The sequence below is a fragment of the Myxocyprinus asiaticus genome, chromosome 21, assembly GCF_019703515.2.
Source record: "Myxocyprinus asiaticus isolate MX2 ecotype Aquarium Trade chromosome 21, UBuf_Myxa_2, whole genome shotgun sequence".
Classification (NCBI taxonomy): domain Eukaryota; kingdom Metazoa; phylum Chordata; class Actinopteri; order Cypriniformes; family Catostomidae; genus Myxocyprinus; species Myxocyprinus asiaticus.
The window spans coordinates 38047167-38073091 of NC_059364.1; the positions used below are offsets into that span (position 1 = coordinate 38047167).

Genomic DNA, 25925 nt, shown 5'->3' on the forward strand with positions numbered 1-25925 from the left:
GTTTCGGCACCAGTGTAATGGAGTTCATTTGTGGGGTAAAGGAGAAAATGGGAAACGTGGCTTCAACTAAAAAAGGTCTGTCTTAATAATAACTCAAAATAGCTTTCCATCGGGACCTGGGTAGCTCAGCGAGTATTGATGCTGACTACCACCCCTGGAGTCATGAGTTCGAATCCAGGGCGTGCTGAGTGACTCCAGCCAGGTCTCCTAAGCAACCAAATTGACCTGGTTGCTAGAGAGGGTAGAGTCACATGGGGTAACCTCCTCGTGGTCACGATTAGTGGTTCTCGCTCTCAGTGGGGCACGTGGTAAGTTGTGTGTTGATCGCGGAGGGTAGCATGAGCCTTCACATGTGGAGTCTCCGTGGTGTCATGGAAAACATGACTCTCAGGATTTTACTGAGATATTTTTATAAGATTGTAGTACAGATGACAACACCAAAAATATTCGTGGTTACCACATATGCATTTGAATGTCAGATATTTCCATGATATGTACCTCAGTTACCTCATAACAGTGCTAATGACTTGCTAATGATTTGATAGTGTTATACAACTGTTCCTTATTGCTATACATACAGGACATCATTCCCTGAGTTTCACCTCACGGTGAGAATGTATCATGCTTATCCGAACCAGTGGTTGCCCATACATTCCCTGTTCCACTCCACACCACACAGCCAGCACCATTCAAACATACTCTGTGAATGCGGACACACCATGTGCATACAGCCACCTGAGGAGATAACCACAACGAGGGGATCATTATCAAACAGTCAGAAGACACAGATACATTTATCACATACTTTTCAAGGTTACAGATAAAAAACAATATACAAAGAATACCAACCAATGACACAAGAGTGTTTCAGTGACGTCACTTTTCCCCCGCAGCTGCCATATTTGTGACCATCAGCGGGAGGAAACAATGGCGGTAAATGGATAAACACCTGTAAAACTATGTCAAGAAAAACCTCAAAAAATGCTTATGATCCATGCCAAGTCCCAGGAAAGGTGTATACAGGTCTGAGGTCAGCACAAATATTGCCAAATTTGACTTTTGCGGACATTTAAATATATTTTGAGAGTCTGATGAGTGACCGGTGTTCTAAAATATTCGGTTTCTGAGATTTTCGGTTGTACTGGTGGAGCATACATGAATATTCATGAGTTTCCTGTTTCGTGATAAAGCGACACTGAAAATATAAGTGCATGCACTATCTAAAAATTGTTGTGAAAATAAGAACATTTAAGCTTGACTTCATTTGACGCTGAAACTTAATTACCTATCCGAAAACATTGTTTAAATGAATTGTAATCCAAGCAGGCACAAATATTTTCAATGTTGCTTTAATACAAAAAAAGGAAACTCATGAATATTCATGTATGCTCCGCCCAGTGCAACCGAAAATCACAGAAACCGAATATTTCAGAACACCGGCGAGTGCACACGCCTACCGTTACATAACCGTAAAGATCTCTCATTCAGAAGTTATAAATGTTTGTGTTGTTTTCTGCTGATTTGGTCAAAATATTACAAAACGTCTGTGATGATCCCATCTGTATGAATGCAAGAGCTGCTTTTAACTCATGAAGAATACACAGAAAGCAACCAAGGCATATTAGTGTATAAGACTAATATGTTTACATTGTAGTCTGGTGGTGTAAATAAAGTCTTTGCTTCATAATATTAAGATGCATTGTTTATTGACTAACATTAGTATATACACATAAAATGTATACTACAGTGGTGCTTGAAAGTTTGTGAACCCTTTAGAATGTTCTATATTTTTGCATAAATATGACAAGTCCTAAAAGTAGATAATAAGAACCAAATTAAACAAATGAGACAAAAATATTATACTTGGTAATTTATTTATTGAGGAAAATTATCCAATATTACATATATTTGTGAGTGGCAAAAGTATGTGAACCTTTGCTTTCAGTATCTGGTGTGACACCCTTGTGCAGCAATAACTGCAACTAAACATTTCCTGTAACTGTTGATCAGTCCTGCACATCGGCTTGGAGGAATTTTAGCCCATTCCTCAGTAGAGAACAGCTTCAACTCTGGGATGTTGGTGGGTTTCCTCACATGAACTGCTCATTTTCAGGTCCTTCCACCACATTTCTATTGGATTAATGTCAGGACTTTGACTTGGCCATTCCAAAACATTACATTTATTCTTCTTTAACCAGTCTTTGGTAGAACGACTTGTGTGCTTAGGGTCGTTGTCTTGCTGCATGACCTACTTTCTCTTGAGATTCAGTTCATGGACAGATGTCATGACATTTTCCTTTTGAATTTGCTGGTATAATTAAAAATTCATTGTTCCATCAATGATGGCAAGCCATCCTGGCCCAGAAGCAGCAAAACAGGCCCAAACCATGATACTACCACCACCATGTTTCACAGATGGGATAAGATTCTTATGCTGGAATGCAGTGTCTTCCTTCAAACATAATGCTTCTCATTTAAACCAAAAAGTTCAATTTTGGTGTCATCCGTCCACAAAAAAGTTTTCCAATAGCCTTCTGGCTTGTCCATGTGATCTTTAGCAAACTGCAGACAGGCAGCAATGTTCTTTTTTGAGAGCAGTGGCTTCCTCCTTGCAACCCTGCCATGCACACCATTGTTGTTCAGTGTTCTCCTGATGGTGGACTGATAAACATTAACATTAGCCAATGTGAGAGAGTTGCTTAGAAGCTACCCTGGGTTCCTTTGTGACCTCACAGACTATTACACGCCTTGCTCTTGGAGTGATCTTTGGTGGTCAACCACTCCTGGGGAGGGTAACAATGGTCTTGAATTTCCTCCATTTGTCCACAATCTGTCTGACTGTGGATTGGTGGAGTCCAAACTCTTTAGAGATGGTTTTGTAACCTTTTCCAACCTTTCTGTAACCTTTTCCAACCTTTTCAACAACTCTTTTTCTGAGGTCCTCAGTAATCTCCTTTGTTCATGCCATTATACACTTCCACAAACATGTGTTGTGAAGATCAGTCTTTGATAGATCCCTGTTCTTTAAATAAAACTGGGCGCCCACTCACACCTGATTGTCATCCCATTTTTTTTAAAACACCTGACTCTAATTTCACCTTCAAATGAACTGCTAATCCTAGAGGTTCACATACTTCTGCCACTCACAGATATGTAACTATTATTAATATAATAATTTTTCTCAATAAATAAATGACCAAGTATAATTTTTTTGTCTCATTTGTTTAATTGGGTTCTCTTTATCTACTTTTAGGACTTGTGTGAAAATCTGATGATGTTTTAGGTCGTATTTATGCAGAAATATAGACAATTCTAAAGGGTTCACAAATTTTCAAGCACCACTGTATATATTCACATTATAGTATTTTATTTATTTATTACAGTGTGTTACAATTATGACATACCTCAGTCTGGGTGTTATGAATAACATCGTCCTGTGTGCATTTCCAGTTTAATTGTATCCGAATTGATGATGTTATAAATATAATTGATACGTGTACAGATATCTGACATGTCTAAATAATGTTTTCATCCGTGCTGTCCCCCTTCATCGCTGCTTGACTTTGGTGAAATGAAGCCGTGTCAATTAAAAGATAAAACTTTATTGAAAGAAAAATAACATTTTAACTCTGGTGATTACACAGCAGTATCACATATTCAAAATTTATAAATAGAAACAAAAATTTCGTCGACTTCTGCCGCATCCCACAGCGCAGCACAATGAAGAAATATGGAATTTTGGTCACAAACATGGCGGCGCAGTCATACAGTGACGTCACATGAAACAGGTCAATAAGCAATCAAATGTTCAGTTTGAAACTGTCATGTGTGGAACACAGTGAAGCTTTGGCTGTATTCAGAATTGAATACTAGTGTACTGCTTACTGCGTAATATACACTGAATATTGCATACAATTTTTTTATATAATAAATGAACAAACAAAACAATAGTATGTGAAACATGTCACTTTCCAAGTGGTGTGATAAGTGGTGTCCAGTTATCATCTTGGAAATAAACATAGTTATTTTGCATTTTTAAATCAACTTTTATTAATTCGATTAAATGAGTCAAGAATTTTAAAAGAATAGTTCACCCAAAACTAACGATTCTGTAATCATTTACTCATTTTTCAGTCTTTCGAAACCTGTATGACTTTCTTTCTTCCGTGAAACACAAAAGGAGTTATTTACAACTGAATGTCCAAGCTGAATGGAAGATTTTCAGTGAATAACGAGTTTTAGTCCTGTCTTTACACAAAGCTATTGCATGGCTCCAGCAAACTTGGATTATAACGCTTCAGTCATACGGACGTCTTTTATGATGATTTTATGGAACCTTTTTGTCATTTTTCGTTTTTTGGTTATTTACTTTCATTGTATGGAAAAGAGCAGCTTGGACATTCTGCTTAATATATAGAGAGTGGTAAAAGAGAAATGTCTTACCGTCCTTTTCCACAGGAACTTGGCATTTGGGGCAGGGGTGAGTGGTCTTAGCTATAGTCTCCTGTGAGGCCTGATCCCAGCGGGAACAAAGGGCTGCTTCCTCATCTACAATATAATCATGAAACACACACACGTTATTTTTTATATCATGGTCGGGTCTTTCCATTGACTTATTTTACTTGCATACTTAGTAAATTATATTTTCAATCCCTTAAACCCTAAATCTAACACAAACATTTCTGCATTGTTAGATATTCATTAAATCATTACATAAATAAAATTACCATGACATCACACAGCAGACAACTTCTGGGTTCGTAAGAGCAGCAGATTTGAATGGTGAATATGAGCAGTGCTGCGGTTTTAATAATCTTTTAAGCATTGTATAATCTAATAATGTTTGTTAATGGTAATACAGTTTATTATAAAGGGACAATTATACTTCTAAAGCCTGAAAAATTTGACAGATTAAAAAAAAACTAGACATTCAATAAGCATCTTTACTGTGTAGATTATTGGTCTACATAGAGTAATATGTGACTTATTCAATATTAAAACTAATATCCTTTCTGTTCAGTCAATTGTTGATTAGAACAACAAAATAGAAACATTTAAGTCTAATGCGCTTAGCCGGTAGTCTTAAAGAGTCAGTACCGTTTTAGCACTTGATCTACATATCAATGTAAATACTTGTAAATAGTAATGCATATAAACAATAAAAATGTAGGCCTAACATATATATTTATAAAATGTTCTGTCTACAAAAGTACCAAAAATTATGAAAAACTAACAATAAAATAGTTTGTACCAAGTTGAAAAGGTCCTTTGTATAATAAACAGTATTAGTCAGTTGTAATTGCAAGTTTCATAGCAAATATGTTTGGTTGTTGTGGTTGTTGTTGATGAACATCATAAACATCATAAGCGGCAACTTCCTCTTTTCATTTTGTACATCAGGTATATTACAATATTAATAATAACGGGTAAATGATGGCACACATCTTTGGTTTTGTGTTGATGAAGGGGTACTTTAGCCTTACTGTTTATGCTGTGGGTGTACTTTCTGCAAAAAAAAAAGGTTGGGAAACACAGTTTTAACCCATAAACATTTTCAGCTGAATTTGAACAAAGTGCCCATTGCGCCAGCAGTTCTTTTCTGCCACCAGCATTTGTTTGCAAATAGTAACTTCATCTTTAGTATGTTTATTAAGCCATTTTTCTCATGGGGATCATTGGCTGGTCTCCATATTGCATGTGATTTTAGGTTTTACTGTTCTTTTGGGGACCAATTTAGGCAAAACCTGACCCACACCAACACACCCCAGTGATCATACACAACGCTGTGAGATGGATCAGAGGGAGATATTATCTGAAAGAACTTTAAATTCCTATTTTATGATTATTTTATGAATCAAATGATTTGTGAATGGCTTGTAGGCATTGTCGAGCACCGACACTCTGTTAGCTATATTCTCTGGACTTCTCAACTCAAAAGAAGGAATATTTAAGCAGATGGTGAGTGTTTTCACCTTGTGGAATGACAGATGATATCAGCTAGCAAGGATAAATTGAACTGTGTCCATGCATATGTTATGAGGTAATATCAAAAGTGTGAAATTCACACCTGCAGGGTGCTGCCCGCCGCAGAGGCCGTCCTCTGTCTGCACTCTCCCTCATGATACTGCTCCTTACAGTTCCTGCAAAATACAAACTGAACGCAAACAACAAACCAGTTACCAGCAATGAATAAAACCATACAATCCCACTGTCAAGATATTAAATAATACAGTGGCCCCAAAAGTATTAAGTCAGACTTAAAAATGTAAGTATTAAATTGCATAAGATAACAAAATAACAAAGAATGTGGTGTTTATTTTTAGTTAAGATAGCACAAGCACGGGGGCCTGGGTAACTCAGCAAGTAAAGACGCTGACTACCACACCTGGAGTCGCAAGCTGAATCCAGGGCGTCCTGAGTGACTCCAGTCAGGCTTCCTAAGCAACCAATTGGCCTGGTTGCTAGGGTGGGTAGAGTCACATGGGTTAATCTCCTCGTGGTCGCTATAATGAGGTTCTAGCTCTCGGTGGGGCGCATGGTGAGATGTGCGTGGATGCTGCAGAGAACAGCATGAAGCCTCCACACTTGTGCGGTAACGCTCAACAAGCCACGTGATAAGATGCGCGGATTGATGGTCTCAGATGCGGAGGCAACTGAGATTAGTCCTCTGCCACCTGGATTGAGATGAGTCACTACGCCACCACGAGGACTTAGAGAGGAATTGGGCATTCCAAATTGGGGAGAAAAGGGTAGGAAAAAAAAAAAAAGACAGCACAAGCACACTTTCAAGCAAAACATTTTACAAAAAGAAGTTTGTTTGTTTTTAAATGATAAAACAATAGATATAGTGTTGAAAATGAAGACACAAAATATCATATTCTGGCTGTCAAACATTAGTGGAACATGCCCATAGTTAATATGACGAACTACACGTGTGGTTACTCTGCTTGTACACCTGAATTAATACATACACTAAAAAGTCACACCGAGACCAGTTGGTAAAAGGTAATTGCAAAAATGGTTCAGAAAAGTGTAGATTCCTCTTGGTTTTAAATTTTTTAAGTGTGATTTAAGTGTTCAAATACATTTTGAGGTTACTGTTTAGCTATTCAGAAAAAAAAAAATGTATAGATAACATTAAGTAAATTGACCCTACTTACTTTCTTAATGTATGCCCTAGGTCACATTGTGCACAATTTATTCATTTATTCAGTTGTTTTCATAATCATTTATAAAAGTGTAGTAATTATTCACCTCTAAAACAACTTTTCTTTTCTGCAGGTATAATCAAGGCCACAAGGGGTGGGAAGATGTAATGTTAACCATTAATACCAAAGCCTTACATGTTTCACCTCTTTACATGTCCACTTTTGGATAAATCTGTTTGAAAATCTGTTTGGTGCCTCTAGTGGTGCAGAAATCATATCCATACCTCCACGGATCCACCGGCGTGTTCAAAAGGGAGCACTATATCGCGAAAAAAGTTTATGCTTAAAACGTTAGTTCCTGTATGTGTAAGTCAGGCATATGAGGTATCATTTGAAAGCTTAGAATCTTAACTTTTCAGAGATAACTTCTGCATTTATGTTACATAAATCAAAATAAGGCCTCAAAACGTGTTGGAAATTAGCACCCCTAGAGGTAAGGGGGTAAAAATATTTACACGAAAATATAAGTCTTTCACATAGCACCTAAATGGACAAGTCATATATCAATTGAAAGCTCACATTCTCAGGAATGTGACTGTACAGTTAATGTTGTTGCCCTAACACCACAGTTCAAATGATTTTCAAAATAATCACAAAGTGAAATATGATTTATATGAAGTCATCAAATACAAACGTCTCTTTTATGTGCAGATCACTGCTGCTGTAAGCCCCAAGTTTATATCTGCTCTTACCTTAGGCAGTTTAAAAAATAAAAAATAAAAAAGAGCCATTTGTACTTGTATGTGATTTTGCTTGGCTGAAAAATCCAATGTTATATCTTAGATGTCCAGAACAAAATATGCCGTCCAGCAGGAAAAGCATGCTAAACAAATAATCAGAAAAATATGTTTTCGAATATTGATGATAACATGTGAGCTTCTAGTCCACTCAGAGGCTGAGTTATTTGATGAAACAATGGGGGTGGAGCATGAACAAAAAATTAGACTGAATGTCAATGGACATCTGTGAGGGCTACGTTAGAGCGCCACCTTTATTTCAGATCTGTATAATGTGATAAAGAAAAAAAAATTCTAGTGCTTGCTGCCATTTAGTGGAATGAAATAAGACTTTTCAAAGCAAGGTAGAATAAACAGAACCAGAATTGCATGTTCACAAATGTAAAAAAATAAAAAAATAAAAATAAATAAATAAAACAAATTACATTATAAATTCTGTTCTGTATCATAAGATTATAAACACATACAATATTATTTATGAATAATTGGAGTATTTTTTTAATTTGGGAGGTTTTCTTAAAAATTAGACCAATTTTTTGCAATTAGTCCACCGTATGTGTAAATGGTGAGCTTTTAAATTTGAGTGTGAAAAATTGCGGGCGGCAGCCCAAAAAATGCACCAGAGTGTAAGGGGTTAAAAGTGCACTCGGTAATATTTTGTGATAATGTTACGCTGACATCTAGATGCAGGTGTCACAACTGGTATGGATGCAGCATCACACATAAACAGAAGCTCTTTGTTACTCATGTCATTGTAGAAATGCCCAATTTGCTGTCAGCCATGATTAATTTATTCTGCAATTAAAAGCATCCAATAATGAGCATTATAGAGATGAAGTGAGTAATATTCAACTGTTAATATGATCTTAACATGGCAGCACTCAGGAATGTGTGCCTAGCACCATATGTAGAATAAAGCAGCCTTGTCTTTAAGACTGATATGACTGTATAGTCTTTATATCATGTAAGTGAACAACATTTTAAACGTATTTTCCCAAAATAATTTCAAAAATTTCTGTTTAAATGCAAAAAAATATCACTGAGTTCACCAGGATTTGACATGATATTCTGATTCAGGAACTGCATTCCCATGCAATAGCTATCCAAACTCCACACTAGGGGGAAGCCTTTCTCCATGACCTTCTTTGCAGCAAGCTTTTAAAGTGAGGAACTATTACTCTGGGGTTTAGGATACATCTCATCTTCAGCTCTTTTGAAACTCTGTGTTGATTTAGTATTTCTTCAGAGACCCACACTGTGAAGTAGAGAGGCATCGCATCATGTTTTTGAACTTTATTATTTGTGGTGCACATGATAGATTCTCTCAAGATCTTGAGACAGATGCATCTTTGTTTTCACTCTCTGCTGTAATGATGAGGAAACAGAGTTCTTTTGACAGTTCTTTTGTCTTTTTTCACCCCTGCTATCATTTGTTACCTCTCACCATTCATGTTTATTATCCACATCACTGGTGTCCTTCTCGAGCGTAACTGTTTCCTATGGTGTCTGAGGCAGGGAGGATGCATTTGATGCGAAGAGAGGAACAGTCTGAAACCCCTCTTAGTGTGAAATTAATGGCACTTTGCAGTCCTTGACTGAAACATGTCAAGACATTTTTATTTGTATAGCACTTTTCACAACACACATAATTTCAAAGCAGATTTACAGGAAATTATGCTTAAAAAAAAAAAAAAAAAAAACTCTCTCTCTCTCTCTCTCTCTCTCTCTCTCTCTCTCTCTCTCTATATATATATATTCTAATATAGAAAAACAAAAAGATGGCAGAATGCTAGTTTTAGTTAGTATTTAATTGATAAGGCTTTTTGCTACTAATAAGAGTACAGTACTCTCAGCTCTGTTTAACACATTTTATCATGACTCCATTCTGCACAGTTCTGCAGATTTCCCCTCAAAGCAGAAAATACCTGCTAATAACATACATCTATACAGAATATGCATGATCATATGTGCAGATGTTTTATTTGTATGCAAACATCTGCACATATGATCAAGGTCGTTCCCACATCACTGCCAGTGCCCACGGCCACGGAGGCCGTTCCCACGTCACTGCCTGTGTTCACAACCACGGAGGTTGTTTCCCTGTCACTGCCAGTGCCCAAGACCATGGAGGCCATTCCCCTGTCACTGCCCGTGTTTATAACCACAGAGGTTGTTTCCCTGTCACTGCCAGACCACAGCGACTCTGCCCTCTGAGTCTTCCATGCTCCTCCAGAGACTCTGAGTCTTCCACGACTCTGCCTTCTGAATTTTCCATGACTCCCCGCTCCTCCAGAGACTCCTCCTCCAGCGGTTCTGTCCGTTCCTTCTGAGATTCCTCTTTCAGCAACTCCGTCTGCCTCTTCTGAAACTCTTCCTCCAGCGGTTCTGCCCACTCCTTCTCCCGAGACTGTGTCTGCCTCTTCTGATACTCCTCCTCCAGCATCTCCTTAGCCACCTACTGCTCCAACCCCTGCGGTTCTGCCTCCAGAGACTCAATTCCCTGAGCCTGCTGCAGCTCCGCCCACTCCGCCTCCTGCAGCGCTTTCTCCTGAGCCGCTTTCTCTCTCTTTCCTACTGCTCCACCCCTTAAGGCTCCGCCTCCAGAGACTCAATTCCCTAAACCTCCTCCGCCTCCGTCTCCTCTTCCTGAGTGTCAAGTCCCTGCTCCTCCTGCAGCTCCGCCCAATCTACCTCTGGCTCCTCCTCATGAGTCTCAAATCCCTGATCCTCCAGTGGCTCTGCCCGCTCCATCTCTGGCTATGCCTTCTGAGTCTCAAATCCCTGCTCCTCCTGCGGCTCTGCCTACTCTCAACATTTTTTGTGGAAAATCTATTTTCCATTTCAACAATGGCCCTGTCGAGAATGGAAAGCAAGGATCTCTTCAGAGACTGACTGGGGAGTATTGTAAAATGATTACAGTCAGTGTGGCCCACTGTGGAATACACAACACTGTCATCTAGTTGTGTATTCAGAGTTCTTCTTCTCTTGGAAGGGTGAAAATCATCACGTCGGAAACTCATCTCTGCGAAATGCCTTTAGGGACTCCAAGGATGCACTGACAACCTCACCAGCTTTACACATGTCCACTGTCTGAGACTGGAGAATAGCATTAGCTGGTTTCAGGACACCAAGTACCCAGACTAAAAATGTCCCTGTTTCAAAAGAATTGTTCCTTTTTGATTTGTATTAAAAGGCCTGCTGCCTCTGTGCTCAGATCAGTGGTGGCAAAATCATCCTCTGCAATGTTTGAGAGGATACTGAGAAGAATATCTTCATTCTCAATAATGCACCTTGTCACATCATAATGGCTTGTCCATCGAATTTCCAATAATCATTTAAGACAAGGACCATCATACTTCTCAGCCACGTAGTGGTGATGTAAAAAGTTGTATAGGGAACTGGCAAAGTCAAAAAATATTTTCCCACATGGATCACACTGGATGGCATGCACAACTGCTAAATATAGCTGGTGGTTATAACAATGAATGTAAGGTATATACTGATCAAGCTTGTTTTGCAGCAGAGCTTGTACACAGCCTCGTACCCCACTCATCACTGAGGCACCATCATAGCACTGACTAACTATGTTGTCAGCACTGTAGCCAGCAGCTGAGAGGTGGTTCAATATTTGAGTGGAAATGTATTCAGCATCTAGTTGATGCAAGTCAAGCAACCCAATCAAATGCTCCTCTGGCAAGGAACTGCACAAAAACCTAATCATTACAGACAAGTTTTCCACATTACACTTGTCTCGTGTCCCATCACTTTTAAGGCAACACCCTGCTGAGTCAGCATCTGTGTATCTGCACTTAATCTCAGAAAGCACCCTATCAGCCAGTGTTTCAATGATTTCGTTCTGAATGTCCTTAGAAGGATACTTTGCATGTTTTGGTATACCCTTTACTATATCGGCCAGAAATGGATCCTTTTCTAAGGTGTATTCAAACAAGTTAAGGAAGAGGCCTGCAGATGTATCATTGTTTGACGTTTCTGTGGTTCCACGCAGCCCTTACTCATTTACACAGAGAAATGTAACCACACCTCCAATGCTTTTCACATAATATCTGTTTTTTTCCAACTGCATTTTGCCCACTAGCATGCAGTCTATAGTTTTACCAGACACCTCCCGACATTTTAATTCGGACCAGGCTGCCATAGACTGCACGTGACAGTGGCTGGATGCATGTTTCTGCATACCCCTGTCAAATTCCAGTGCTGCTTTCCAATTGGTATAATCACGCGAGGGAAAAACGACATCTCTCTCGTTAGCGACACCGAACTTATGACGGGGAAACAGAAGCATGCGACCCGCAAAATGCTGTATTTAAGTCATGGACACGAACGGTACCATCCAGCATTAAATGACCGTGATATGGACCCAAATGCACATTTGGGGTAGCTATTTAATATTGGCTGGGATGGTGCGTTTAAATTTAGGTCCAGTATTTCACTGCCACCGGCATCGTGATTTTGGGGGGCTGAGGTGGAGGGAGTTTGTGAAACAACAGTGGCCACATCACGGTCACTGCTGCCGGAGCCACTAACAAACTTCCTTATAGGCACCAAAAATCTATGCATTATACGCAAATACTTCTGCTTGTTAATGTTATCGCTCATGTCGTGTCTGTCAGAATCTGCTTCTCTGCTACTGATGGCGAGTCGTGAGTGTGGAGTGCAGTTGCTTTCAGCCAATAAAAACAGAAAAATACTGCAATTTTCTGGTCTTATTTTTTGACTGGTTGGGGCAGTCTACAGCCCTCCCTCAAACTTCTCAACACACAGCCTGCCTCAGATTGCTTTTAACCAATGCAAAAAATTTTAAAAATAAAAGATTAATGCTGTCTTTGCCTAAATTCTGATTGAGTGGGCAAGACAGATGTTTTGTCCATGCCTAGATCCGGCCCTGGTTAAGGTCACAGTTATAAAAACTTAGGACACTAAAGAGACCTTTCTACTGACTCTAAAAAACACCAAAAGAAAGATGCCCAGGGTCCCTGCTCATCTGCGTGAACTTGCCTTAGGCATGCTGCATGGAGGCATGAGGACTACAGATGTGGCCAGGACAATAAATTGCAATGTCTGTACTGTGAGATGCCTAAGACAGCACTACAGGGAGACAGGAAGGACAGCTGATCGTCCTTGCAGTGGCAGACCACGTGTAACAACACCTGCACAGGATCGGTACATCTGAATATCACACCTGCGGGACAGGTACAGGATGGCAACAACAACTGCCCGAGTTACATCAGGAACGCACAATCCCTCCATCAGTGCTCAAACTGTCCGCAATAGGCTGAGAGAGGCTGGACTGAGGGCTTGTAGGCCTGTTGTAAGGCAGGTCCTTACCAGACATCACCGGCAACAACATCGCCTACGGGCACAAACCCACCTTCACTGGACCAGACAGGACTGGCAAAAAGTGCTCTTCACTGATGAGTCACAGTTTTGTCTCAACAGGGGTGATGGTCAGACTCGTCGTTTATCGTCGCAGGAATGAGTGTTATACCGAGGCCTGTACTCTGGAGCAGGATCGATTTGGAGGTGGAGGGTCCGTCATGGTCTGGGGCGGTGTGTCACAGCATCATCGGACTGAGCTTGTTGTCATTGCAGGCAATCTCAACACTGTGCTTTACAGGGAAGACATCCTCCTCCCTCATGTGGTACCCTTCCTGCAGGCTCATCCTGACATGACCTTCCAGCATGACAAAGCCACTGGCCATACTGCTTGTTCTGTGTGTGATTTCCTGCAAGACAGGAATGTCAGTGTTCTGCCATGGCCAGCGAAGAGCCCGGATCGCAATCCCATTGATCACGTCTGGGACCTGTTGGATTGGAGGGTGAGGGCTACGGCCATTCCCCCCAGAAATGTCCAGGAACTTGCAAGTGCCTTGGTGGAAGAGCGGGGTAACATCTCACAGCAAGAACTTACAAATCTGGTGCAGTCCATGAGGAGGAGATGCACTGCAGTACTTAATGCAGTTGGTGGCCACACCAGATACTGTCTGTTACTTTTGATTTTGAGCCCCCCCCCCGCCTTTGTTCAGGGACACATTATTAAATTTCTGTTAGTCACATGTCTGTGAAATTTGTTCGGTTTATGTCTTAGTTGTTGAATCTTTTTATGTTCATACAAATATTTACACATGTTAAGTTTGCTGAAAATAAAAGCAGTTGAAATTGAGAGGGCGTTACTTTTTTGCTGAGTTTATATATATATATATATATATATATATATATATATATATATATATATATATACACACACACACACACACATATATATATATATATATATATATATATATATATATATATATATATATATATATATATATATATATATATTGTCGTTCATTCTTCATTAAACTTTGCATTTTGGTTCAAACTGCATCCCTCTCCATGTTCATGAGTGACAACTAAAATGTGTCAATTAAAATGCAAATTAAAGCTCTTTAATATCTGATATTATTAAATTATTTATATAAAGAGTGTAAATAAAAAAAATAAAAAAAATAAAGTGTATTAATATAAAACATGTTGTGTTTTGTGTTTGCTAAATGCTATTCCTATAGCTCAATAGTCAAATAGCAAATCAAGGCGCAAGCATCGGCAAGGTCGCCAGATATTTGTCTGTAACCAAAAAAAGGTGAGAAAATCTTTCTTCTTGTGATACTGAATGTGGATAGATCACACTTACACAAGGACCACAACCACAAAACCATCCTGCACTCACACACACAAAAAAACAAAAAAACAAATTGACATATCTAGAGCTGGCAGAAATTGCTCTATAGCCAGCAGCTTACTATGAGATCATCTCTTGTATTCAACACACAGCGTTGCTGATACAGGGCCTCTAAACCCCCAAACATAAGAGAGAAAGGTGGTATAAAACTGTAGAGGAGACATCCACCTTATTTTGCAACGCGGAAGCATTTCCAGCAAATGTGTAAAAGTCCTGCTGTTATTGACCACCATATGAATAAATTGAAGGATAATAATACCAGAATTTAGTGATATAAGTATAAACTATCACACAACCACAGGATGTACAGCAGAATGATAATTTTCTAACTTCAGCATTTATAGTAAAAGAGTAAGTAAATCATGCACTTGTTGCTGTGTGTTATACTGAAGAGACGGTAATAAAATCTGCTTCTTACTTTACTGAGATCGTGATGATGCAGTGTTTCTTGTCTCCATGTAAACCTCCATTTATATGTACCTGCATAACCTCCAATCATGCCTTTATTTGTTTATTTCCAAAGGCGATGTTTCATATGCCATGCTGAATGCAAGATCTGCATGTCTGTTTACTATATACAGCTAAGAAAGAGAGAATGCTCTCTGACAAGAACAGAGAGTAAAATGCATTTATTAATTTGCCAAGATGAAACAAGATGCAGTTTTGGTGCAAAGAAAGTTAAAGCAGCATTTGCCCAGTGGCTTTCTCCTCTCTGCTGGTTGTGTAAAGTTTGTGTAGACATGTCAGATGACACAAAGGACTGTCCTGTCAGCGCCTGATCTCTCATTCATTCTGCCTGTGCAACAGTGTGATAAAATGATGGCAAAATGCGATATACGGTAAAACTATATGCGTTCAAAACCAATGAATTTATGAAAATCATAATTAAATTAAATAATATAATTACATACATTGCCATTCTGTATTATAAAGCAGCATAATGTAGTATTTTTGTATTGTTAAAATAGTTGGAAGTGGCTGATACCGGAAGTGGTCCACATTCGAGGTTGATAATGGCGGTGCCCTAGTTTCGCTGAAAAGTAAGTGGATAGAGAGGGGATGTATTGCTTTTGCTGTAAGCGAAGTAGGACAGGTAGGCTGCAGGATGTCCCTCAGGTCCAGAGTGTGTATAAAGCTCCCTCTTTTTGTGTGTCTGTGTTCCTTTTTTATGTGCCATTGATGGTATTTGTGTGTGTGTGTGCTGGCGCCAACTGTTCATTACCGCCAACACCAATAAAAGCTTTATCTGCGGCTACCAGACGCAGTGCTGACCACACCATCACTGTCAGCTGCCCGGTCAGAAACAATCGCTCTCTCTCACACTGCCCTCAAACTGATACTGTTAAAGTAGGTATAGTCAGAAGATAAGGGGAGAGCTCTCTAAATTCATAACTTATGAACATACAAACACAGTAATACACTCCTATCCAGTGATGGGGATGAAGAATTATGCTGAAATTATAGCTAACAATTACTGCTGTCGTTCGATTAAAATATTTAATCGCAAAAAAATTACATAATTTTTCATAGTTATTCCCGATTAATAACAAACTTTGAAAGTGCTAAAATTTAACTCTATATTTAATTATTTTCCTATCAAAATGCCTTTATTTTCTTTTGGGAAAGAAAAAAAAATGTAACAATATAATGCTTTGTTAACATTTTCCAAAAAAAGCCTTCCACAGTATAAAGATAGAAATACACTAAAATAGCACCAATTCATAAAAACAGTCCTAAATTCTAAGTGGGAGGTTGACTAATTGGTAGAACTAGTCCCCATTGGTTGCAAATTCATTACAATACTCATTAAATCTCTTAAACCTTTAATTAGTTGACGCTTCGTAAGATCAGTAAGTTCGTAAGTTGAAATCATTTGATTTTGAGTGGAGCGTTGACAGACCATCCACAGGAGATCTCCAACAAGCAAGAAGGCCACGGCAGTCCCTCATCAGTGCCATTTATCATGTGTTTTGGCATTTTAATAAAAGTTAAGACTTGACATGCTTCTGTGGTTAAATTGTGCCCTACAAAGGCTGCAAAGTACTTGATTTCTATCACAAGTTCCATCCGGGTTTGTGTTGTACAACAAAAACCATTAAGAGCTCCTTCCCCCATCACTTAATCACTGACACAGAATCACTGTTGTGTGTTTCTGGTGTGTACAATAGCGTAATGTCCCCAGACACATATCAAAGATTCCACCCTACTCCAACCACTTTTCAGAAATCACATGGAGCTGAATATAATATCAGAATCTAGTGTCAAATTGGTAAATGCGTTAATCGCGTTAAAAGAAAATTAACGTCTTAAACATTTTAAATTAATTGCATGTGTTAACGAGTTAATTTTGACAGCTCTACTAACAATTTTTTCCATTGCTGTTATACATGTACAAACAAATTAGCTGATGTGACCTCATTTGTAGGTCTTTGTTTATAAAGTGCGGTTCTAGCACACGTACGCTCACTGGACACTTTATTAGGAAAACTTTATGGTCCTAATAAAGTGCCCAACATGGTCTTCTGCTGTTGTAGCCCATCCACCTCAAGGTTTGACATGTTGTGCACTCAGAGATGCTATTCTGCTCACTACAATTGTACAGAGTGGTTATCTGAGTTACTGTAGCCTTTCTGTCGGCTCTAACCAGTCTGGCCATTTTCTGTTGACCTCTCTCATCAATAAGGCGTATCTGTCTGCAGAACTGCCGCTCACTGGATGTTTTTTGTTTTTGGCACCATTCGGAGTAAACACTAGAGACTGTTGTGCATGAAAAGCAGCAGTAACAGAAATACTCAAACCATCCCATCTGGCACCAACAATCATGCCACTGTCGAAATCACTAAGATCACATTTTTTCCCCATACTGATGGTTGATGTGAACATTAACTGAAGCTCCTGACCCATATCTGAATGATTTTATGAATTGTACTGCTGCCACACGATTGGCTGATTAGATTATCGCATGAATAAGTAGGTGTATAGTTGTTCCTAAAAAAGTGCTCAGTGAGTGTACATTTTTATATGTTCGAAAAGACATTGAGACTTGAATAATATCACACTCACAACACAATAGACCAAATATTTTACAGTAGATGCTGTAAATAGATTAATAAAGAGAAATATTTTGTTCTGTCAGAGAGAACAAAAGGATTTTAGGCAGTGCTCTATGATGCAGGTCAACAGTCACGGTGGCCTCCTTCGACAGAGACAGGCAGGAGCACATATATGGGGACCTTGCCCTGCTGGAACGATGAAGTTTGTGTTTGAAAACATGCAATCAGTCAGCACTAATGGCAGCTGAACTGCACACTAATCTTTAATCGACTGGCTAATTAGAAAACATCATGCAAATTGTGTGGTAATTACATCTTAATTGTGCTGTGATTGGAGTATGCAAGCGATAGAGGGCAGGGATGACACAAACAGAAATGCTATTCTAAACTGGGACATGCTCAGGTCAAAGGTTTCTAAGCATGGCAACATTTACCATGTCAGGTTTACTGTTGTATTTGTAATGCTACAAATGGGTCTGTTGTGGACAGTGTGTACTTCTTGATTATGGACAACATAACCCATATTAAAAGTGAAGTGTGTCATTTCTGCACCACTAACGTCATCAAACAGAACTGAAAAAAATAACAGGTTTCCTTAACCCTCCCCTTGTCTGCAGTTGGTCTGTAAACAGATAGTCCTGCCCAAACTCACACCATTCGTTGAGCCAATGTTGCTGTGTCAGCTTGTCGGAATGTTCAATATACACAGCAATGCTTGGATATTGTCAAAGAGCCAATATAGTAATGGCGACTGATATTGTAATAGCTGTTCTGAGATTAGTGAATAGGAACTCATAAGGTCATACACCACAGCCGAGTCCATTCCCTAACTCACAGCAGACTCTTCTGCCATCATCTGCAGGAAGCAGCCCAGCTCCACCTCCTGGGGCCAGACACAGAACTCCTCCCATCTGAAGAACACACTCCTCTACTGCATACCGCTGGTAATGCTTATACTGGAAAATACATGCAAGATAGTTTCTTAAAACACGCCACATAAATGGTGAAAATGAATTAAACAGTTTGCCGCATGCTACGGTATAAAGGCACAAAACTCTGCATTTTATACACAAACCACCTGCTTTCTAGCTTAAGCAGGTGATAAATGCACTGGAATAGCGCTGTACCATATTTAAGTTAAGTAATTATCACTTTTTTTCAGTGCGAATGCACCTCTGTATGTAAATTAGGCTTATTTATTTTGCCTGCTGCATTTAACAATGTGCTATTACTGCATGTAGAAAGCAGGTGGTAAACAGTTTTTTAGTTAAAAGAGAAATCGATCATAATCGATCATCAAATGAGCTTTATAACCAGGCATATGTGCAAAGCATTTAAAAACACTTTCAGCATTTTAAAATGCTGATTTCGCTGTCTGGATCAGTCAAGTGTTGGAGAGATTTAATGGAGTACAACAGTCTGGTTCTGGAAGTAAAATCCCATTAAATTTTTCCATTGGGGAATTGGTTTTTAAAGATAAATTATAAACGTTTAAAGACAGACATACAGTGAGCTCAGAGGTAGTTAATTGATTGTATATGCCTCTGTCAAAGCCATCAGTCTGCATTATTTCAACTTGGACTTACACTGACACCTAGTGGCTTGGATGCAGCATAATTTAAAATCAATAGTTTTCAGTTTCAGATGCCATGTATTCACAGTTAGCCATGATTACTTAAATCAATGAGTGAAAGTGTCAAATAACAGGAAGGTTACTGAGATTAAGCAAGTAGTATTCGGCTGGTCATGTGATTCTAACATGGCAGCCCCCATGTGCAGACCCTCTCCATGTAGAATAAAACAGCTTTTATAAGGTTACTGATATGACTGGAGTCTTAATTTTAATGTGAGTGCTCATGATTTCCTACATACAGTATATTGGAAAATTACAGTTCGTGTCTTTAGGAGTTAAACTTTTTTAATGAGGAAAAAATTACAGAGTGAACCTTTAAAATGTTTTGTTTAATAGTGGAATTTCTGGTGAAGAACTACACTACCCATTATCCTGAAGGGAAATCTTTTTGTCCGATTTTCAAATACTTCTTTGCGAGCTCTGACGTGAATGTTGTGATTCACCTCAAAGCTGGTTGATTTGATTCATGGCTTAGAACAATGTTATGAAGGATTTTATTAAATCCATATGGAAAGCAATTAATTGTTCTATATAGTTCTAGCAAAGTATGCCAGATTGTGGAAGTCTGACTGCTGCATCCTCTTCCACCTAGCACTCAGAACTGACCCCAAAGATGGGAAGTTGCATGGTACAGATTGCATTCAGCAACATTTGTTTTGGCGTGTTTGTACCATTATTTGATTGGTATAATTCTAGTGAATTAAGTGCTAAAAAATGCAGACAGCATGTGCAAATAAACAATGTTATCAGTGGGCACAAATCACTCCTAATGAGATTTCAGGAGAGGCCACTTGCCAAACAACATGTTCAGAGGCATAATTGCACAAACATCCCTAATGATGGTTTTCAAAGTTGTCAGCTCAAATTGGTGTGAAAACTTAAAAGACAAAACGTTGCCGAATATGGAAGGATGAAATTCATATGAGATGATCCTTTTCCTCATTGCAAGGTTGGTTGGCTTGATAGTATTGAAGGAAGGTACGGAGTTGAGGGTCTGGTTACTTGCGGCGGGCTTAGTGAGGGGCGTGGGGGAATGGCAGATGGGCCAATTAAGAGCCTCTTGCATGTATCAATCTGACAATCAGACTGAACTTAGATTTCTCGTGAGCCTAAACCAGGACAGTGAAGGTTGCTTAAAAGATGTGTGTGTGGGTGTGAGTGTGGGTTTGTGTGTAAGACAGACCTATGAAGAGAGACCTACGAGTCCATTCCTACCTGCTCGTCTCCCAGGACTCTGAAATGATGAACCTTTTAATGAGCGAGTCTAGACAGCCAGCTAGAGAGAAAGAAAGAAAGAAAGAAAGAAAGAAAGAAAAATAATACAGTCAGGATCACAGAGTAAGCATGGGCTGTAATTAAGGCTTGAATGCCCCAGAAGGATGTCAAAACAACATGTGGGGTGTGTGTGGGGGGTGGGGGCTTATGGTTCATTTACTTATGGTTCAGTTCCAGTCTTCGAATCTGATTGGACGAGTGGCGTTCCAAGAGTGCCGATATACATTCCAAAAGCATTAGAGAAACTTTCCTATTTGTATCACCTATTTGTATCAATGAATCTATTTGCTTCTCTGCGTTTGTGGCTTTCCAAATAGTGGTGGGGATTTAAATTCATATTTCATTTTGATTTAATTCACTGATCAGTTCAGTGACCATTTCTGAAGATTTCATTTTTACCCCAGTAGGTGGCGACAAATGAGCATCTTTTCTGTTATGAGTCAGTAAAAAACAAAACAATATCAGCTGTGCTGATATTCAGAAAAACTTACTCTTGCTCCTGTAATATTGCTTAAATATAAAAAACATTTTTTTTTACATGCCATACATCAGATTTCAGTATGTTCTTTCTGGTGAAGATGGTTGACCAGTGGTAGTTAATAAGCTTGAAGGTCACAATAGCACAAAATACATAATCTGCTGGCCATTTCAGTAGACCATTCCTCATGAAACACATCAGGAAAAGACAGGCGCATAAATTAACATGCATTACACGCCATATCCTATACTAGCGTGTCGCACATACACAGATTCTACAGAGTGGCACTCTTCGGGAAACCCACCACTTGTGATGCCGATATGCACATAACAGCCACCTCAGGGTCACGCTCTGAGAGGAGAGGCCTTTAATTTGAGCCTTCTAATCTCCAGGAGAGAGGAGAAGCACCTTAATGGGGTGTTGAGTCAAAGAGATCCCTCGTATTCCCAGTCCGCAGAAACAACTCGCCGTTAAATCTACACAGGATAATTATGGACAGCAAATGAGTGAAGATGAATGTGTGCAAGCTTAGGCAGGGGCAGCCCAATCCTCTTCCGTAACAAGCGTGGTGTAATGATGTGGTCCCTTTTGTAGGAAAACGTCGTGCTTTGGACCAAAGATTTCTGCCACACACCAATTATCCCACAGGAGACTAATGACTGCTCTAATCTGCATGTGATGGCGCTCACAGACCAGAACGCACACATATCCTTGGGTTTCTCTGTGGAAAGACATACGCCTAAGCAGAGTGGAACTATAAATGAAGTGAGCTCTATAGATAAATGCAGAGATAAAAGCAGATAAAATTTGAGTGCTTACAGTACAAAACACATGGTTTTGAAATTGACCAGCAGAGAAATTCTGTTCCCTGCTGATTCGCTTTTGTGTGCAGTAAAGACCGATGCAGACAGAGAACATATGCCAACATCAATGGTATCGCAACAAAGTAATATATGTATTGCCACAAAATATAAATGTACATTTAAATCCTGAACATTTGTAACAATTATGATCTCAATCCTGTTAAATCCGATATATTTCTGCATTATTTCTGAAGTGAGACCTGATTTTCTGAAGTGCTGGCCTCCTCAACAAATGGCGTGAGATTAAGGCTGAAATACTGTATCTGTTACATGACCAATGGTTGTTGGAAAGACCTTTTTGAAAACAATCCTTATTAATGCAATTCTGCTTGATGTTGGTGGCGGCGCAGAAATTACACACCTACACCTTTACAGCTCAATTTTAGTGGAAAAAGTTCTTACTGGCATTCTTTGCAAATGACAAGGGTTTTGTCTGTCTGTCCATCTTTTCTTCTAAATCCAAAATACTCATACCTATGACTTGTTTCCGAAAGGAGAGTATACACTCACTGAGCACATTATTAGGAACACTATGGTCCTAATAAAGTGCACGACATGGTCTTCCGCCTCAAGGTTAGATGTGTTGTGCATTCAGAGATGCTATTCTGCTCACTACAGAGTGGTTATCTGAGATACCGTAGCCTTTCTGTCAGCTCGAATCAGTCTGGCCAAAGGAGTTTCCGTCCACAGAACTGTCACTCACTGGATGTTTTTGGCACCATTCTGAGTAAATTCTAGAGACTGATGTGCATGAAAATCCCAAGAGATCAGCAGTCACAGAAATACTCAAACCAGCCTGTCTGGCTCCAACAATCATGCCACGGTCGAAATCATTGAGATCACATTTTTTCCCCATTCTGATGGTTGATGTGAACATCAACTGAAGGTCCTAACCCGTATCTGCATGACTTTATGCATTGCACTGCTGCCACACAATTGGCTGATTAGATAATCGCATGAATAAGTAGGTGAACAGGTGTTCCTAATAAAGTGCTCAGTGAGTGTACATTATCCGTGTCTTTTTCTTGGCTGCTACCTTTTAAGGTTGCTGATCCATTGCTTGTTGTACAATTTAAAGAGGATGCGCGCTTCGACGGAAATGCGTAGTACATTCAACGGATATACGAACGGACTTGGCTGACACGATAGTGTAAAAATAAAGGTGCATCTTAAAAAAATATACATTCGATATATTTTTATTTTATTTTACGCATTGCATCGATGACATCACATTGTTTGTTATTGATGGATAGATCGTTACACCCCTACTTCCAACCGTAATCAGTGGCATGAGTTGGTGGTGGGACTACCTGTTTGTCCAAATGGAAGATGGAGGAAGAGTTTGGGAGGTCTTTTTGGAGATTATGTTTATTTTTGCAACACCTTCGGAGTCTCTAGTAGTGCAATTTTTTTTAAATGATTATTTCTGCACCACGAATGGCATCAAACAGAGTTGCAAAAATGAGGATTATTACCGAACACATTTCCTTACCTCTCCTGCTGCCTCTTCGCCCACTTATCAGCCGTCTTTCGGCGGGAAGTATTTTTCCCATTAGTTTTTTTCTAAAGGGGTTTCAAGCCATGAACCAAATCAAAACTATTGATTTAAAGATGTTGATGAATACAGAAACTGTATATTTTTTTATTTTATTACAAAATATTCAGATGTACACAATTATATAAGTAGTGGGAGAGTGTAGGGAGACCGACTCGTTTGCATCATTTGCAGTGCATCATGGAAATCGGTGGTTACTGCTGAGTTCGTTTGGGCACACTATGTTGGGCATGATTCACTGAATGAAGTTGAAATAATTAACAATTTCAGAACTCATTGTAGGTCTGTATTTAAAGGTTTTTAATTTATCATTAAAAATCAAGTCGCCTATGGAAAAAATCAATGGTATACTTTTTATACAACATACTGTGTTGGACCGCTCAAACAAACAAAGCAACCTATTTAAAGTGCCACAGAGCAGCAGTGTTTACACTCTTCTGGAAGTCAACCTACGAATGGCTTAGATTTATTTGTCAATGAACATTAAGATGGGATAAAAGAAAACAGTTCATTGAAAAATGGATGGAAAGTTTTAAAGGTCACACAGTAGCAACATTTAACCTCTCAAGTCTCCAACACACACACACTGTCCTATGGACTGCAGAATGCTAATGTTGCTAATCTTCCTCCAGGGCTGCTAGTGCAAACGTCACCTCACTTTTCTTATGCAAATGGTGACAGTGCGCACTAATCACGCTGGACTCGCCTGGGGACTCTCAGGCTGCCAGCAAATATTAGAATTATAGAGGAAAAAAAGGCTCACATTTGTCTAAAGATAATTAAAGACACAGACTTTTGAGGGAGGACATGTTGTTACCATGGTAATGAAGGAGTGTGCATACTGAAAAGTTCACTTTTCAGAGTACAGCGAGACAGAGAGAGAGAGAGAGAGAGAGAGAGAGAGAGAGAGAGCAAGAGAGAGATAGAGAGAGAAAATAGTCTAGCACATCTGATCTCTGTAAAAAGTTATCTAATGTCAGAGATGTGGCACAGTAGTTAGCGCACATCCATTAGACACATTGGAGCCACGGTGATAATACAGGCGACACAGGTTCAAGTCTGGCCTACGATGTGTCCTGATTCCATTTCATTTCACTTTCTGTCACTTTTCCTGATATTTTGTGAAGGTGACGTGATCTTACACTGCAGGCAGATGGCAAAGGTACCATTTGGCATGGTCAACTCAGAATGATGCAGCATAGTAAGATCTGAAAATGGATTTGAAAGTTGAAGTTGTATAGTATTATGATGGAACAAGTCGCAAAGTCACGCTGCAGGAACCACCATCTGCCAGGCAAAACTAAGATGAAACGACTGCCAAATAAAGAATAAAAATAGCTCAGTACATATCATGCTTGGCTAGTCAATATCTGTAAAAATTTTCTTGCAATTAAATTTAGCAGCTGTATAGTGTTGTACAATGAAATTTTACTTACAATTGAAAATGTATTACAACATCAATACAGACAGCAGGGGTCTGAATAATGGCTGCCTTTACTGCAAAATAAACATCTTTTGATCGGTATGTAAACGTGGTGTCTTATAGAGCACTTCAAATCTTCAAAGTTTAAACTGTTTTCTATGCACAGCAGTGTTGAGGTGTAACTAAACACAAGTAGTGTGCTATGAACTTTGCTATTATTTCAGTATTCAGTATTGTTCAGTAGGATGCCAATAGTTTAGCTATTTTCTCAATAGTATAGATTTTCAAGTATTGAGCTACTTTTTCCAATGACTAGCGGTATTGCTTCACAACATGCTGCATTTTTTGGGTCACATTATTCCGCACACAGTAATGCAGATGAGCGAGCCAAGGCATTAATCTGCTCACATCAACCGTCATCCTTCATATGTAGCATTGGGAAGTCCAAATAATTTTAGCGAATTGGTTCAAATAAATGATTCTCAGTTTCACTTATTGGCAGCACTGGGAAGTCTAAACCATGTAAGTGAATTGATTTGTTCAGACAGTTCATGTTAATAAACTGTTTAAAATAAGTGATTCTCTGATTCACTTACATTTGTGTTTGGAAGTCCAAAACATTTAAGTGAATCAGTTTGTTCAGACAGTTCATGTAAATAATCTTGTTCAAATAAACAATTCTTAGATTCACTAATAGGCTAGCATTGGGAAATCCTAAAGAGTTAAGTAAATCAGTCCCAAAGAGTTAAGTTAATCAGTTCATTTAGATGGTTAATGTAAATTAACCTGTTCAAATACACAACTCTACTATTCACTTATATGTAGCATTGGGAAATCCAAAACAGTTAAGTGAATTGGTTCATTCAGATGGTTCATGTATATGAACCTGTTCAAATAAATGACCCTCCAATTTACTTATATGTAGCTATGGGAAGTCCAAGTCATTTTAGAGAAT

The 25925-nt window shown here is 39.0% G+C and overlaps 1 protein-coding gene across 1 annotated transcript in view; it reads right to left on the reverse strand.

The window, feature by feature from the left end:
* Positions 1–625: 625 nt before the first annotated feature.
* prkn (parkin RBR E3 ubiquitin protein ligase) overlaps positions 626–25925 on the reverse strand; it is a 134572-nt gene continuing 109272 nt past the window's right edge. The window contains 6 exon segments of the mRNA XM_051648078.1: positions 626–735; positions 4444–4561; positions 6068–6154; positions 18550–18699; positions 20592–20626; positions 20629–20652. Of these exon segments, the coding sequence (XP_051504038.1) occupies positions 626–735; positions 4444–4561; positions 6068–6154; positions 18550–18699; positions 20592–20626; positions 20629–20652 (524 nt within the window).